This window comes from Bemisia tabaci, chromosome 2 (assembly GCF_918797505.1).
Source record: "Bemisia tabaci chromosome 2, PGI_BMITA_v3".
NCBI classification, from domain to species: Eukaryota; Metazoa; Arthropoda; class Insecta; order Hemiptera; family Aleyrodidae; genus Bemisia; species Bemisia tabaci.
Window position 1 is genome coordinate 59551032 of NC_092794.1, and position 17432 is coordinate 59568463.

The following is a 17432-nucleotide window of genomic DNA, read 5'->3' on the forward strand; positions in this document are numbered from 1 at the left end:
CATTTGAACTTCAACAACAATGGATGAAATTTCCAAAATGGACCAATTTTGTAATTATCGCCTGAAAGCTGGTGGTTTTCTCTACATTTTGAGACCAATATCAACTTTCTACGACAAAGCGTTAGCGAGATATGCGAGTTTAATTTTTTTACTTTGACTCCCCTCCCCCTCCCTCCGTGATCGTCCGATTTCAAAATGCGTCAGTGTTTTAGACTCGGGAGGAGATCCTCTATCAACTTTGAAAATATTTCGAAGATCAGGCCAAGGTTGAAACGGACATTTCGGAATGAGGCCCTTTCTTCCTTGCTCTAGTCACAAGAACAAGAGGCAAGTGAGAATTGGAATTGATGCGCGATACGTCATTACGAATCTTTGTTTACATTCCAAAGAGCCAAAAACGTGAATTCTCACGGTGAATGAGTGGAAATGTCTGTGTGTGTTTCATGTGCGTCTGTGTTAGTGACTACGCGCTCACAGAGGAACCAGTGCGTCTTCATGAGAGCGTTATCAGGCAACGCGCCGCGCCGCGCCGTCGCTAAATAGTCACCAGAGACTCTGCGTGAAACTAAATTCGGCGATAGTACGGCATGCAGACGTTTACGATGTCGATGATTCAAACCCCAATGAAACCTCCAGAGAAAAAACATCGGTAAACCCCCACGGTCCGGATTCTGATGCGGATATCAATCATGCCAATATTGCTGATTATGAGATTAGTGTTCCTGACGTTGTGAATGTTGAGGACATTCGTCCGAAAGAAATGTCCACTGAAAATATATCGGCGAATCAGGATCAGCCAGATACCAATAAGTCAGATAAAGTCGAGTCGCCTCCTCTCAAGGAGGATAAATGTCCTAACAAGATCGATCCGGAATGCAATTACGATAATCAACGTGCTTCAAAACTGGAGGAAGATGTCGACGTAGAGCAAGATATCAAATTTGACTTACTTACGCATAACAAAGTATAGTATTAGTTCATAGTGCGAAAGTGCGAATTGAATGTTTTTAGTTCATTTAAAATTGTATTATTTACGTCTGTGGTAAAGGGTTTGTAGCTGTGATGTAGTTATTTTAAGATTATATACCTTCAGTTTAGAATTTCTATGTGTGTAGTGTTGTATAGTCTAGTATGGTATGTAATGGTTCCATGAGGAGAGAAGGGGGAGAAGAAGGAGTATTCTTTGCTGTTACGAAAGAAGTGTCTACACGAGCACCATGCAGAAGAAGAATTTCTAGAATTAAAGGATCTCCCACGAAAATGGCTCCAAACGGCAGTTCTGGGTAATTAGATATATTGGCTCCATTTTCGATCAGACATTTCAGTGTGCGTCGGTTCCCCATTATGACTGCAAAAAAACTGGGGGTCTGTCCATCCCCATCGAGAGAGTCGACTTTAGCACCGTGCTTCAGTAGGTATTCGATCATGTCCTCATCCGCAAATGCAGCCGCTAAATGAAGTAAAGTGCATTCTGAATCGAGAAATGGCGGTTTCCAAAATTGATCTATGAAGGATGCATTCCTCCTTAGGAAGTATTCTACAATTCTTAGGTCACTTTTGTGGACGGCTGCAAAAATCAACTCAGTTTCGTTTTCGTGCCCCAAATTTTCCCAACTTACTGAAATTTCATGCCGACCAACTATTCTAAACAAAATTCTGTATGCATTTTTGTAAGTTAGCAGCGCGAGTAGGAGAGCCCTCCGATTGAATGGTTCTGAGAAACTTGGCTTAGGCGTGAGGATCATATCAGTTAAGGTTCCGTCTGTTTCGAGGACAGCATGGAGTAAAATACTTTTCTTTTCATTATTGATGAAATACACGGTGTTAACGTCGGCTCCAGATCATAATAAAACTGGAAAGTATCTCACAAAGTTTTTCCCTTGATATGAAGAAGAACGCCGAAAATTTAATATTCCTATTCCAATTTTACCTTTTACCCATAGAAAATAAAAGCGGCAAATCTGTAATGGCAATGAAGACTTAAACAAAATAAAAATAGTAATTTTAAAATAAAACCCAGAAAATAAAAGAAAACCTAAGATATTTAAGTACGCCAATTTAATGACTACATAATTGTGTTAGATATTTTCGATTGCATTCGATGGTTTATTATGTAAAAAAGATCATGGCCGCAATTTCGAACGTTTAAGGTTTAGTGGTCATTTAAAATTTTGAACATTTAAAAAGAGCGGAGAATGCATCTTACACTGCACGGTCACAAGGTGGCCCTGTTAGGAGTATATGGTGTGAATGATGATGCTCCCGTCAATCTAAAGGATCAGTTCTTTGAGCAACTCAACGACGAGGTTGTGAGGGTTGGAAGGACAAGGGAGGTCATTATCATGGGAGATTTGAATGGTAGAACCGGACGAAGGAATGGTTCTAAAGTTGTTGGACCTTTCGGTGAAGAGGCGATGAATGACAACGGTGCACGCATCATTGATATGTGTGAACAAAACGAGTTGAAAATACTGAACGGATTGTACCAACATCGAGATATCCATAAGTACACGTGGGTTCAGCAAACTCGGGGGCTGAAGTCAATCATCGACTACGCGGTCACCAGGCAAACGAGTACCATGAAGGTTCAACAAGTAAGAGTTTGCCGGGGGTTCTCCTGTGGTAGTGATCACCATTTTCTCAAGGCGGATATCGCATTTCCGGTTAAGTATGGGCTGCAGAGGAATACCTTGCAACATCAGAAGTGCCAGCCACAAGGAACGAAGATCGAACAAGTGCACTACAACATCGATAGCTTACAGCATGAAAGCGTGAAAGCGCTCTACAGGAAGCGGCTGGATGAGAAACTGGGAGTAGAAACTTTCGATACAGCAGAAGAGTTGTACCAGTTCATCAAAAGTTGCATACATTCAGCCGCGAAGGAAGCCCTGGGTATGTGTAATGAGAGCAAGGATGTACAGAAACCCTACTGGTGGGACAAAGAGGTAGAGGAGGTAATTGAAGAAAAGCGTAGGAAGTACCATGACTATCTGGCTTCTAGGACTGCAGACACCCGCGGCGCGTATAGGAAAGCCCAGGCGAGGGTTCGTCTTTTAATCACCAGGAAGAAAAACGAGTCTTGGGAGACCTGGATAACAGCGTCGCATAAAAAAGGAAGGAAGGATGACTGTGGGAACTACAGAGGGTTAGCGGTGACAGGAACGATAAGTAAAATTTATGGAAAAGTGTTGAAAGCGAAGATCGAAGAGGAGTGGACCCCGTTCGAGGCGGAGGAGCAAGCAGGTTTTAGGGCTGGTCGGTCTACCGCTGATCATCTGTTCTGTGTTACCCAGTTAACCGAAAAGAAGAGAATTGTTGGCCAGGAGCTTCATTTAGTGTTTTTGGATATTGAAAAGGCTTATGATAGTATTCCTCTTGTGAAACTCTGGGAAGTCCTAGAAGAAACTGGTTTTAGTAAAGGACTTATTGGGGCAGTCAAGCAGTTTTATCGGGGGGCTTTTGCTAGAATTAAGTGCCAAGGAAGGCTTTCAGACGGTTTTTTTGTCACCAAAGGGCTTAAGCAGGGATGTTGTCTGTCACCGGCGCTGTTTAAGATATATCTAGAGCACGTTCTGAAGGAATGGAAAAGAAAGTGTGGCGGCATGGGCGTCCCTTTAAATGACCAAGAAACACTGTTCACGCTATGCTTTGCTGACGACCAGGTAGTCATAAGTCAAGATCACGATGACGCGGAGTATATGACCCGGAAGTTGGTGGAGGAGTACCGCAAATGGGGCCTCGAGGTTAGTGTCCGTAAGACAAAAAAGATGTCAGTCGGAGGTGCTCAGCAAAGCATAGTCCTGGAGGATGGTCAACATATAGAAAGTTGCGAACAATACAAGTACCTGGGGTGAACCTGACTTCGGATGGGAAGCTGGATCAGGCCATTCGGGACCGTAATCTTCTAGGAAGGAAAGCCATCGCCATGCTTAATGGGATCCTTTGGGACCAAAGGATTTCCAAAGACAACAAGAAGAGGATTTATAACTCGGTTGTCAAGCCTATTATCACCTATGGCAGTGAAGTGTGGCAGTTGAAGAAGCGGACCCAAGAAATGCTCAAGGCGACCGAGATGGATTTCTGGCGAAGATCGGCTGGAATCTCGAGGAGAGAACGTGTCAGGAATGAGCGTGTCCGAGAGATAATGGGCGTTGAGGGGACGATTGTGCACGATATCATGACCAAGCAATTGGTATGGTATGGGCATGTGCAGAGAATGGCTGATACCAGGTTGCCGAAGAAGGTGTTGGAGTGGGTCCCCCCAGGTAGGCGACGGAGAGGGCGTCCAGCCAAACGGTGGGTAGAGGGCATCCGTGAAGAGATGGAGAGATGCCAGCTTCCGGAGGATCTCTACCATGACAGATTCCTGTGGAGAATAGGCGTCGCAGAGCGCCCTAGCGCGCCGTAAAAGCGGCTCATACATACATACAAAAAGAGCGGCAAATTCAGACAGCCTAAGCTTCTGATCAAATAAAATCGGCGCTTAAGATTTCTTGCGCGCTCTTCCCCTTCTCTACGATCAGTCTCCATCAGTGGCGTGGCGTGAATGATCGACTATCGACATCTCTCCATTTGAAGCTATGGTAAAGAATCGATTATTAAGGTGTTCGTTGCGAACACCCTGTCTATCGATCCTTTTCCATTGGTTTAAATGGCAGATCAATCGATACATCGCAAAGCACGCCACGCCACAGGTCTCTATCTTTTCTCAGCGACACTCGCCGAAACAGAATCATCCTCAACTCTCAAACACGATTTTGGATCGAGCAGCCGATTTATGCGATAAAATTTACGGTCATAGTTTCCGGGTATCTCTCGGTTTAATCAACAACGCAGGAGCACGCCAAACGCGTGCGGAGGAGATGTAGAATCCGTGAGGAAACGCATTTATCTATTCAAGAATTGGAGTGCAACTATTTCCCCGGTGCCGCCGTTGATAAGTGTGTACCACGGGTTGCGGCATACCGTTCTAGGTAGAACGTCTTAGCTATGTATGGCGGGTTGCGGGAAACCATTCGACGGAGGAACTTCGATCCCGCTTGTACCAATGAATGATTCCATCAAGGATTATGGACTTGCTTAAACCATGCTGTCAATTAATTATGACTCAGTAGATCCTTTAGAATCGTAGAATTGATGAGATTTTTAAGGATCGCCGTCTTCACTGTGAGGCATTATTCGTCTATTATTTGATCGAAGATGCCTCTTAGTGTTGACAAGCGATTCTGAATATGTTCATCACACATCATTTAGGAGTTCCGATTAAGTTCCAATAAACACGATAAAAATGGTATTTACAGTATCAGATCGTCGAGTGATAGGTGGCACAGCCACCGAAATGGCGCGGAAAGTACTGTGCGGTCCCCGCACCAGGCGCCGCGCAGGTAATTTTAGATCGTGTTTCCACTTAAAAGATGACTTACACTCACTGCAACGGAACAGTTTCTCATCACTGTGCATTGAATGTGTTTTCATAGCGATTCAGTGATTCCTCCGTTTATCTTTCGCGAAGTGCTATACATGCAGCAATGGCATAGCAATTTTGCAAATGTTATGCCAGGTTTGCCCTGACAGAACAGCGAAGAGTAGTTTTGAATACTTCATTAGTAAGTGGTTACTCATGGTGGAAACAATCCTGGATCCCACCTAAGAGTAATGAAGAAGTCCTTGGTTTAACGTTCCCGACGGCCCGCCATCAACAGTGGCGTGGCGTGCTTTGCGATATATCGATTGATACCCCACTAAAACCTATGAAAAAAGATCGATTAAGAGGGTGTTCGCAGCAAACACCTTAGTAATCGATTCTTCACCATAGCTTCAAATGGCGAGATATCGATAATCGATCTTTCACGCCACGCCACTGGCCATCAACGGTTAATGGAGTTCCGGGCTTCAGATGTCGATGTAATACTCTATGGGGATGGGAAGTGCAGGGCAAAAGGAATCTGAAACGGCGAATAAGGCTAAAAAGTACTATACGCGTACAGGTTGCCGAAACGCATGACTTTCATCATCGCAAAAGCTTAAATCTATCTTGTGATTTGAACACATTCCCTATTCTGCATTCAGATCGATCATCGAAAACTGCGGAAAAGTATTTTTTCAACAAGTATAAATGGTAGATTTTGATTTTCGGGAAATTTGTAAACATATTGAAGTATATTTCGTCGTCGCGCGCGATAAATATCTCTTGTGCGATTCGCATGCATCTCAAAAGACAGTGCACATGAGTGACCAGCATTTTCATTAGCTAACGCCCCCCCCCCCCCCTCCTCACCACTCTGTGTTCATATTTCCCCTCATTCCTCTCCAGAACTCTTCTCGCAGATCTTCATCGTCAATAATAAAGTGACTGAGGTCAGGTCGGGTCAAACTCATGAAACAACAACAAAGTTTCATGGGAGGACTTGCAGCTGGATGACTGGGCGAGCTACTGCTCGTTCATAATTATTTCAGCGATTGCTTGACACACCACTCCCACGGCATCCGACACTCCTCAAGATTGAAATGTGGCATGAATGATGAGGACAGCCACTCTGCAAGGACTCCTCGCCATTATTACGACTGATTAATCGATTGATAATAGACCACATTAAAATTGCGATTTAGACGGAAATGGACGTTCGATAAATCCACTGTGAAGGTAAGGTCATAGTTCTACTAAAATGTAGGCGAGAGATGAGACTGTACAAATCTTCCGATTTTTCGTTATGTTATTGTTGGTTAATGAACGCACCACGTTTGCCAGAAAGGAAGAAGGCCACATCAGCTATTGCCAAATTTAATTGGGCAGTTTAATTTTTTACAGGAGAACGTTTGTGCGGATTCCTTTAAAAATTTCGAGAAATTTGCTTTGGACTTTACAGAATAATCACTGAAATTTGCATATATAACGTTATCGCATGTAAAAAATTAAATTGCCTAAGTATATTTGGCGCAATAACTAATGTGGCTTGGTTCCTTTCTGTTTAACGCTGTTCGAATGAAGATAACGGAAAAATGTGTTGCTTGCAACGTGGAAAAACTACCTCTGGCTCATTTGAGATGAAATATTCCCTTAAATGACTTATTGATCAGGAACCAAATGTATTTCAAGCTGATAAGAAGAAATTTTACCTTGTTCCAGGTGGCAGAAGAACCCATGGAAATAAATTAAAGTGGATACGGTTTTTAGCCAAAAACCCCACGGTTAGTTTCCAAACGCAGATAGGTTTTATATTGTGAAAGAATCAGAAATGGAAGTCTCATGGGAAAATTTAGTCATTTTGGCATAGGCAATTGTTACCGGAAAAAGCGGCGTTTGCTCCCGGAGGCAACTTTTTCGAAGGAATAATTTTATTGAAATTAGATAAAAAATTCCATCGGTGAGATTTCAATGGGAAACCGTACTCTGTGTCCCAGACGCTCAATTTTGGGGAACTAAGTTAATTTGCCACGCTTCAGAGAGGGAAAAAGTACAAATTCATCCAAGGAGTAGCTGCTTTCTTCGAAACGGCGGAAGACTTGAAATCATTTTGTCTCTATGAACTGCAAGATTCTAGTTTTTTTCAACCAACATATTTTTCGAACGTGGTGGAGAAATTGCAAAATATATTTCTTGAAGACCTCAGAGATGATAAAAGAGGTATTGTCTCAAAAACTCGGATTCTACAAGAAAAACTCAAAACTTTACGTTTTTCTCCCGACTTCTTTTTTGATCGCTCGAGGCTGTCAATACTGGGCCTTCTTAAATCATCATCTTTAAACGTGACGGTTTAATCAGAGATTAATTTATTCTTTCATTGTTCTTACTACAAGCAACTTTACACTTGCGACGCAATGGCTCAACGCGGCAAGCCAATGCGGCAGCCTGGGCTCCTCCCCTCACTCCATCAGAGGCGCTGAAACCAGCTGAAGCGTAGTGTTTCCAGGTTGCGCCGTTTTCCGTGCAGAGTAAAAAAAAAACAGATTGGATCCAGAGTCCAGACTCTTGAAAACATTAACAAGAAAAAGGACTCTTGATTCAATCAGACTTACGCTTCGATCAAAAGGAAATCCGCTCAAATTAAGAGGCTTGGTTCTTGATTTAAACTTAAATTTGATTGAATCAAGAGGACTTTTTCTTGTCGATGTTTTGGAGAGTTTGGACTCTAGATCCAATGTGTTTTTTTTTTCCAGTTGTGTTTTTTTGCCCCTCACCTCCCCCAACTCCGGGAAATTTCAGCATAAGTCAATCTTTGGTTTTATTACATAAAAAATAGAAATTTTACCCCAGCCCATTTCTGAAAGTGCAGTTACCTTCGTTTCGTTTCAAAGGCACTTGGGTTCGAATTCCATCGTGATTTTTTTTCGTATCATATTAGTTGAATGAAAAAATATTAAGAATAGAACATTAACTACGACTCAACAACTAGTACTCACCGATAAGAGTTGCCAAAAAAACGAGGCAAAGAGATGCATGATACTGCTGATTAAATTCCATTTTGAGCTTCCAATTTGTTATAGTTCTCCTAAAATTAGCATCGGCTAAAAAGCACGTGATACTTTCCAGAAATCTAAGGAACCGCACTCACAACACTACGTCATTAGAGGACGAACTTGAGTTGGTGGGAGAGTGACCAAAACACCAAAGTTGAAGCCATCGGAGCTCGAAAACGGTCACAAAAATTACGATACGAGGTTCACTTAATTATGATATCACTTAGGATAATGTGCAATAGTTTCTATTATACATCTAGTTGCTTTCCTCGTGAAAATGTTAACACAAGAGGCAACAATGAGGACAACATTCCATTAATTTCGGCACAGTTAATCCTTTCGCGATGACTACGTTGTACCAAATAATGAAGAGGACTCAACTTATGTATATAACCGTTAATCTTTTTAAAATACGAACCATGAATATATCCTGAGAGTAGAAATTGACGCTTCACCTAAACCCTAACGGAATAAACACAAGTCACACCGGTATAAGTACGGCTAGCAAACACTCAAAAAACTGCAAAGGATGCGATAGAAGGGCGTAGGAGAAATGGGGTACTAGATTGAGCATCAAATTACAATATGTGTTATATTTTTAACTTAGAGTATCCTCAAAAACTATTCGTCGTATTTGGGGAGCGTCAGAAAGGCGTAGATTGGCAGAAAAATTTGTGACACTTTAATCTCATCTGAGGTTATCGCACGCACGCAGACACCACAAACACCTTCCTTCATTAAGTTTGGCGTGATGCAACTTGACGAATATGAAGCGTAAAAACACATCATTGAGCATCTTTGAATCCCAGCATTTGCTATATTGTCACCCTCTTTCCACACGGAAACTTGGTCATGTTTCGGATAGGTCGCAGAGAACTTCCGAAGAAAATCGGCGCTGTAACCTTTATTTCATTGGCGAGGGTAAAACACTACGCACAAGACTGACGCAGAATCATCGGTAAATATCCACTGAGGGTTAGTTGAAATCGGCGCGTGGGAGCAAACCGCACCCGGGCATGATTGACCCGAGGGAAAGTCAAAAGCCGGCACGATAGAAAGCTCGCGGCGCGAAATACGACACAGAAGCTCAGGCGACGCGACGTGCCCTTCCGCGAACGGCTGCGGCTGAACTGAGCTAAGTCGCGGCGTGGACCAGGATCTGAACTCTGACACCCCTCCCCCTCCGCACCCTGGGCGCCTTTCGCCACCCCTTCAGGCCGCCAACAACCCCAACGAGCGGGCAGCGCGACCCCCCCGGACCCCGAGCGGGGCGCTCGGCGAACACGTGCTTTTCGACTCATCAAATTATGCCGGCCGATATGATGCGGCCACCCCAAGCTGTTAATGAATGATATTACTTTCGATATGTCTGCCTCATTTTCGGGTGGTTATTTATTGCGCGGGCGGCTTTCTCGCGTGAGAATCCGTCCAAAACACGAAAAGACGTGTTTCGGTGTACAGGTCACAGGCATTTTATCGAATGCGTAGGCAGATGGTAAAGTTTAGAAAGTTTTAGATGTTCAAATGACTCATCAAATCTACGAACTCTTCTCGTACCTTCCTCCCGACATGCTTCTAACGTACACTTTTCAATCTTTTCAAACATTTTACCTAACTCTGAAGGTGCTTCTCAGTTATCATTAAATATTTTCGCCCTGGAAAAAATTGAATGTTGTCTGCTCAATCATTTCAGCTAATAACCGGGAAACAAAGATTCTATGAACAAAGTAACGATTCGCGAAAGTCCATGAAGAGTTATATGTAACAAAAGCGGGAGCTGACATCCGCCATTTTAAGGGAAAACGCTTTTTTCAAATTCTGGAGCCCTCAAGAATGCCTGTGCAAAGTTTCAGACTTCCAACGCAATTTTACAGCGAGATGTGAACTGAAAACTATGTTATTTGTAAAAACAGCGGATTCGTGAGTCCACTGTTCTCCCCACTACCCTCATCTAATGGTCATCTACTAACTGAAACTCTAAGCGCTTGTTTGGTTTAATCGATGTTCGGTTTTGGTGTTTTATATTGACCGCGTTTTCAAATTTTCTCATGACTTCATAACAACTTCAATCGTCTTGTTTGGAAAGGTGCAACCTAGCGCTAAGTTTTTTTTAAAACAGACAATCGCTGCCAGTCACGGATGCCAACTATGAGGTGGCATATTGGCCAACTTCAAACTCCAGTCAATAAAGTAAAACACATTTGTTTTATGTCGGCGGTGAAAACTACGGCGTGTCTTCGGAAGTCCAACAGAATGTCTCGGATGTCCTTCTGCAGAGGAACTCCAGGGAGCAGGATGTCGTTTAAGGATACACCATTGGATGACGGCGCTGAAGCGTTAAAGACGACACGTAAGCGAGTGGTGGTCGAATCGCTGCCGCTCACGGATGCCAACTATGAGGTGGCGTATTTTCTGCCAGTCGAGAGGTATCGAAGCGAAAAGCGTCATATTTTTCATAATTTTCAGGGCCTGCTCAATTTACCCGCCGTAAAGGACGGCAATGGATTGCCGCCATTCTTAACGAAGGTGCAACAGCATATGCATGCGTTGGCCGCTCTGAAGATTCCAGATACTATGTATGGACCCATGCTGGTCACGGTCCTGCACGACAAGTTATCGAACTACTTCCGCCGGCGTTTGGATGACTTTCGCGACGAACCGACGAACTATCATGTTACTTAACAACATGGTAATAACTATAGTAATAGATGTTAAGTAGAGATATAGCTTAAGTATGTGGTGTAGTATTAGAGTATTTTAAGTACTAAAACGAATTTGTTACGATCATTATTTATAATAAGAAAATTGTCGAATGACTCGATATACCCGATAGACATCCTGGATTTTTGGATTGATCGTCTGGATCACAAATCTCGAGCGGAAGTTTCGGCGGGGCTCCGGAAACTTATTTTAATCAGGAGGGAGACAGGGTTGCCACAAAAATTTGGAAATGATTTTCCCTGACTTTTCCAGGTTTTCCCTGACGAAAAATGGAGAAATTCCCTGACCTTTGAGAACGCGCGCCATGATCGCACAGCCAAATTTACACCTTGCTAGCTACAATCGCACTAATATAGCGTTTCATTTGAAACGCGCTTAAGCTAAGGAGTCAGGAATTAATTGTAGAACATTTAGAAATACTTAACTCTTGAATGCATCGCGAAATATGCCACTTCATCGCAATTTATATTGCGTTCGAAACCGAAAAAAGAAAGATTTTAAGCAACTCGTGAAAATTGTCAATTTTTCCCTGACTTTTGGCTGTTTTTGGTCAAATTCCCTTACTTTTCCAGGTTTTCCAGAGCACTTTTTTCCCCTGACTTTTCCAGGTTTTCCCTGAATTCCCTGACCGTGGCAACCCTGAGGAGAGCAGCGCCGCTTCACCGAGGCAACGTCTCCCTCAAATCCTCGCCGATTCGACGGGCGATTTTAAATATTGATGAGCTAAACGATGAAGTTTGCGAGCGCGAACTCGCGAGTGAGTTATGCTGCGAGCATTATGAAAATTCGTCCTCGAGTAACTTCTGCCCTCTAGTTTGGCATGTTCGTAACGATGATTTAATTGCTTCCCGACTTCCGCTGGGCCCGCGGGGAAGGGGGGATTGCTGAGAGCGAGGGGTGAAATCTGCCGTGATACACAAGAACGCCGTATCAACGTTGCGATGTGACCAAATTTCTCCCCGTTATCGTTGACATTCTCCCTGAAATGTTCAGATACACTGGATTTCGGATGGGGGACTACCCGTCATCATTAACATTTTCCGGTGATATGTTCACATGGCTGAGTCCTATCTTTTCCCCACGAAGTACATATGTGGTAATTTTGTTGAATATCGTTGCCGCACAAAACATTTTCTGCAGAATGTGGCAACGTCAAGAAAAATATGAGACATATTTAAAAAAACGAATGGACAAAGATTGAAAACAGTATTTCTTACCTTACTCAGCAGTTAAACAGGGATCGTCAGGGTCCAGTTGCTGTGCGATTTTGCCATATGTTTCAGATCTGATTTGTGCGAAAACAATTCTATGCGGCAACGATAATCGAAAAAATTACCACATATGTACTTGGTGCGGCAAAGATATTCTGCCGTTCAGATACACTGGATTCGAAACGAGAGAAGGTTCAAGATACTGAGTTTTTTTATTGATCATTACCTGCATACAGGGTGTTTACTGGTGCCTTGGCATTAAATTTCCTTGCTTTGTCCTTACCTCACGGTCCTCACACGCATTTTTACCTATACTCGGGTTGGGAAAGTGGATTGATACATGGGCTGCATTTTGCAATTTGGAACTATGGATTCTGGCTCTTCTGGAAAAACACTTGTGTGCATAGGGAGACGAATGGCACAAACGTTGTTTTTAAACCGGGCTAGAATTTATAGTTCCAAATTGCCAAATTTAGTCCATTATGATGAAGAAATAAACCGAAATACACGAGAAATCGAACCGGGATGTTGTTAAATAGATTATGTTAGGATAATCGCATACCCTCGGGGCTCCACCTGTCTGGAGTCACAAAAATCTTGTATTCTCGTTCCGTACCTTTTCACCGAAAGTCTCAACATTTTCCGTGCAGTAGACACCCTGTGTCGACCTTGAAGCTTTTAAGTTGACCCTGAAGGTCGACTTAAAAGCACGTTTCTAATTCAAATATATTCCCCTTCAAAGAGCACTGAGTATGCGGTCGGTCATCCACATCCTTAATGACTGTAACGTTGTGCATAGGCATACCCTAATTTCTTCCGGCTTGGTTTCATTTGAAACGTGCGTTTCACTCGAAAAAAGTCTCATAGTTCAGACTCCTAAAAAATTCAACGAGAAAAACATGCTCTTGATTCAAGCGGATTTTGGCTTGAATCGAGAGTCCAGCCTCTCAATTTAAGCGGATTTCCCTTTGATTCGAGTAAAAATCCGATTGAGCCAGGAATATTCTTTCTTGTCAAATTTGTTTAGAGTTTGGATTCTGGATCCAAGAGACTTTCATTTCCAGTGTCGACAATCTGTGCTTTTTGCATCACCGATCGATACGTCTTGGGTAGAAAAATCATGAAATTCATTTTAAAGATTGAGAAGTCTAACACTGATTTTTAGAGATGATATGTTTTAAATTGGGATGGGCCCAAAAACTTGTAGCTCATACTAATCTGAAGTTTTCTTTATCCCTAGGAGTTTCGACCATCAAGAGCTGAAATACGCGCACTTTATCAAGAGAAATATTTTTATAGTTTTTAATTGAAGTTTATTATTGATGCCTTCATGGTCACTCAATTTCTTTAAAAACATGACCTTGGGTATTAAAACGTTGTTCCGAAGTCCTTGGATCGTTTTGAAAAAAGCTGAGGATATTCAGCGAAATGACCAAGGTAAGAGGCTGCTATTTGGAATCGTCTCGAACCGGTATTCACGGAGAAGAAACATCGTGCGTGGGACCCGAAGTCAAGGCATGTGGATCTCAAAAGTTTTCGCATCACGCATGCGAAAACTTAAGATCCAACTGCTGAAGTTAGGGTCAGACATCTGAAGTGCTTCGGTATATGCCGAAAGGTTCGGGGTCACACATCTGAAGTACTCCGGTGCATACCAAGGTATTTTAGACGTTTGATCCCAACTTCAGCAGCTGGACCTCAAGTTCTCGCATGCGTGCACTGGAAAAAAAACACATTGGATCTAGAGTCCAGACTCTTGAAAAAATTGACAAGAACAAATACTCTTGATTCGATCAGATGTTTGCTTGAATCAAAAGGAAATCCGCTCAAATTAAGAGGCTTGGTTCTTGATTTAAGCAAAAATCCGATTGAATCAAGAGTATTTTTTCTAGTCGATGTTTTGAAGAGTCTGGACTCTAGATCCAATGTGTTTTTTTTTTTTTTTTTTTTTTTTCCAGTGTGATCCGAAAACTTCTGAGATCCATATGACCTCAAATGTTGAACTTGCGTATTTTTAAATTTCAGTAAAATCAATGTATACCTTCAATCGAGGTTATGGAAAATTGTAAAATTAGACCATGGTCAAATGAACATTAAGCTAACAATTGGTGCGGAGGGTCCATAGAAGCGGGCAAGTACCCGCCCCGGAATGCACTACATTTCGTCGTCTCCCGGACGAAAAAACGTAACTGCATTCCAATGTTGCCAAATTTCTCCTCACAAATTGCATATTAACTGGGAGAATCTTGGGCACTTCAAACTGAAAATTTCACTGATTATTCCTCTGGTTGAATGCAAAAATCAGAAAATTTTTGAATCGAAAGTGCACAGGTACCTCTTACTAAAGGAATTAATTGTTTGAGTCAGTTTGGCATCCTTGGAATGAAGTTACGCTCCTTCGTCCGGGAGACGGCGATTTACGCTACACAAATCCTCCGAGAAATTGAAGGGAAAATCCCAGATTTCTCCGGAAAATTCGTTCATCATGGGAAGTTTGACAACGCCCAAAAATTCGCGCGTAACCACGGCGGAAACGTAGCCACATATTGAAGGGCTTTCAACGGGCGGAATTGAGACGAAGGGCCATACGTCTCTCTTCAGGTGCTTTCGCGGATCGTGGAAACTTAAATTGCCTAATGGACGGTGCATGTGCTCAGTTGCCGGGAACCGATCGCATTCCTTGAGCTCATAATAACTGGAATCGCTTTCCCGCAGAACGAGGTGAACTATACCAGACTTCGCGCTTTCCTGCACAGTGGTGTAGCATTATGTAGAAAGCTTACGGGAAAAACTGATATCATCACAAAAGCATATTTCTGACTGAGATATTATTTTCATCCTCTATTGCACTCTCTCAGGGTGTGATGAAAATAAAATACATTGACAAAATAACGATTAGATGTTGGGATTCAAACCCAAGTTGAAAAATTATTTCGATTACTATCAACTAACTACTGCTAGAATGTTTTGGCCATGCAAGCGATTTATATCCACATTGGAAAATGAGCAGACTGGTCTTGCTCGTAAGGCCATCCAATGGTGAAATCCGTAAATATCGTCTATTGTACATATTAAGTTCCTATTTCAACACTAAAATTTGTTGAACTTTCAGAGTATCATTTTGGCTTTAGAGAGGGCAGGTCAACCGTCGATTCCACTAGGGCACTTAAGCGGGTTCAGGATGAATGAAAAGTGGAGAGAGACGAGATAAAATGTTGAATGAAACGATTCGCCCACCTTAAATAATAGGAATCATGCAGAGTTACCAGTGGCGTGGCGTGAATTGCGACATATCGATTGTTATGCCATTTAAAACAATGGTAAAGAATCGATTAATAAGGTGTTCGCTGCGAACACCCTGTTTATCGATCCTTTTCCCTGGCTTTATATGGCGTGACAATCGATATATCGCAATTCACGCCACACCACTGAAGTTACCTGTCCGATCATTTCTTAGTTGTGAATGCTGGGTATCTTCCCGTGATTTAAGGCGCAGCGCAAAGTTAGTACCCCAGGATCTTTCACCTGGATCTTGGTATAGGATTTGGTCTCACTGTGGGTAAAGCGGACCAAGATCTTTGGATACGAAGCAACTCACAGTAAATGAAATACTACCATGATGAGACCATCTAGAAGAGAATTGTAGAAGGTTTAACTGTCCTTCTCCGGAACTGTCCTGTCCTGTCCTGTCCTTCTAACCTCCTCCGCCCTCCTCTGAATTAGCTCTCGGCCAGGTGACAAGAATAATGAATTTGAAGAAGAATGGAGATGTTGCATGTGTGAGGGATTTGCGATTTGACCATGTCTTCTCATGTAAAAGTTCGCGAGAAACACTATGGTGCCACTGGTTTTCTCTGAAATCAACTCCCAAGCTCAAAAAAAGCTCTCAAAAAGAGGTCAAAATGGAGGGGATATCCCACCCTACCCTGAGAGTCCACCTCTACATCCAAACAAACTCTCCATGCAAAGATAGGGAGCAAACACATTGACAGAGCTGCCACTGTATTTGGGGACTCCAAAACTGAAAACACGGCAACCCTGCTAATGTATTTGCTCCCTATCATTCTTGGAGAGTTTGTTTTCATGTAGAGGTGGACTCTCAGGGTAGGGTGGGATATCCCTTCCATTTTGGCCTCACTTTGAGGGCTTTTTTTGAGCTTGGGAGTTGATTTCAGAGAAAACCAGTGGCACCATCGTGTTTCTCGCGAACTTTAACACTATAATCAACAGTCAAATCGCAAATTCCGCAAACATGCAACATCTCCATTGGATTGCCACGAAGAGGATGTGAATGATAATGTTAAAGAACCAATTATCTGTGATCCAAACCCAACATTGGAAGTGCCCAGGAACAAATCTAACAGCTCAAAAAAGCAGTGAACCGGCGAATGCGACAGCAAGTATTCCAACTTCAGACGTTGCTGAAGAAAGGAAAACGTCCAGACACGGTGATGATGGAAAGCGTTCCATCGCACCATCGACTCGTCTAAATGGTGAAAGTATAACAGCAGCACACTTCAAACTGACGAAAGTTCAACCATACTGGCTCATCAGACAGGGCCAACAAATGGGAAACGGCATCCCTCCGGAACTACAATTTGACGGCCTCTTTTATGAACATGAAAAGAACATAGGTGGTTTGGATGATGACCCGATGTACCTTCCACCGACAAACGGATTTGTATCGAAAGATTTGTGAAATGTTTCCCGACGATTGAGCAGACGACTATAAAATCGTTTGCTATTCAGTGGATTAAGAAATGCACTAGGAAACTACGTTGGCCTGGCTTCAGTTCCCCGTATTCAATTTCCATCATCCGACGCCTGATTCATGTAACCGTAAAAATGATGGAGACCTCAGCGATGACATCTCACTGCCGTCCATGTATAGTTCGGCAGTGGACCTGTCCATTAACCCGTCAAAGTTCCTTCCTTTGTGCCGACATTTTTGCGAATTGTGTGTGTGCCGAATAATCCTAGAATCTTGTGACAACCCCCCACCCCCCTCCCCTTCGAAACAGTAACTTAGTTACGAATACTGTC

General features: G+C 42.8%; 1 protein-coding gene across 4 annotated transcripts in view; it reads right to left on the reverse strand.

Moving 5' to 3' along the window:
- Positions 1 to 17432, reverse strand: part of LOC109030076 (uncharacterized) — a 337729-nt gene that overhangs the window by 287602 nt on the left and 32695 nt on the right. For 2 of the 4 annotated variants that reach the window (XR_011899124.1, XM_019040842.2), the window contains exon 1: positions 8401 to 9645. The exons of the other annotated variants lie outside the window; for them this stretch is intronic. Coding sequence is in view for 1 of the 2 variants with exons in the window: in XM_019040842.2 (XP_018896387.1) it covers positions 8401 to 8461 (61 nt within the window). In the remaining variant the exon portion in view is untranslated. Of the gene's footprint in view, positions 1 to 8400; positions 9646 to 17432 lie in introns of those variants that run through there. 4 annotated transcript variants of the gene reach the window in all.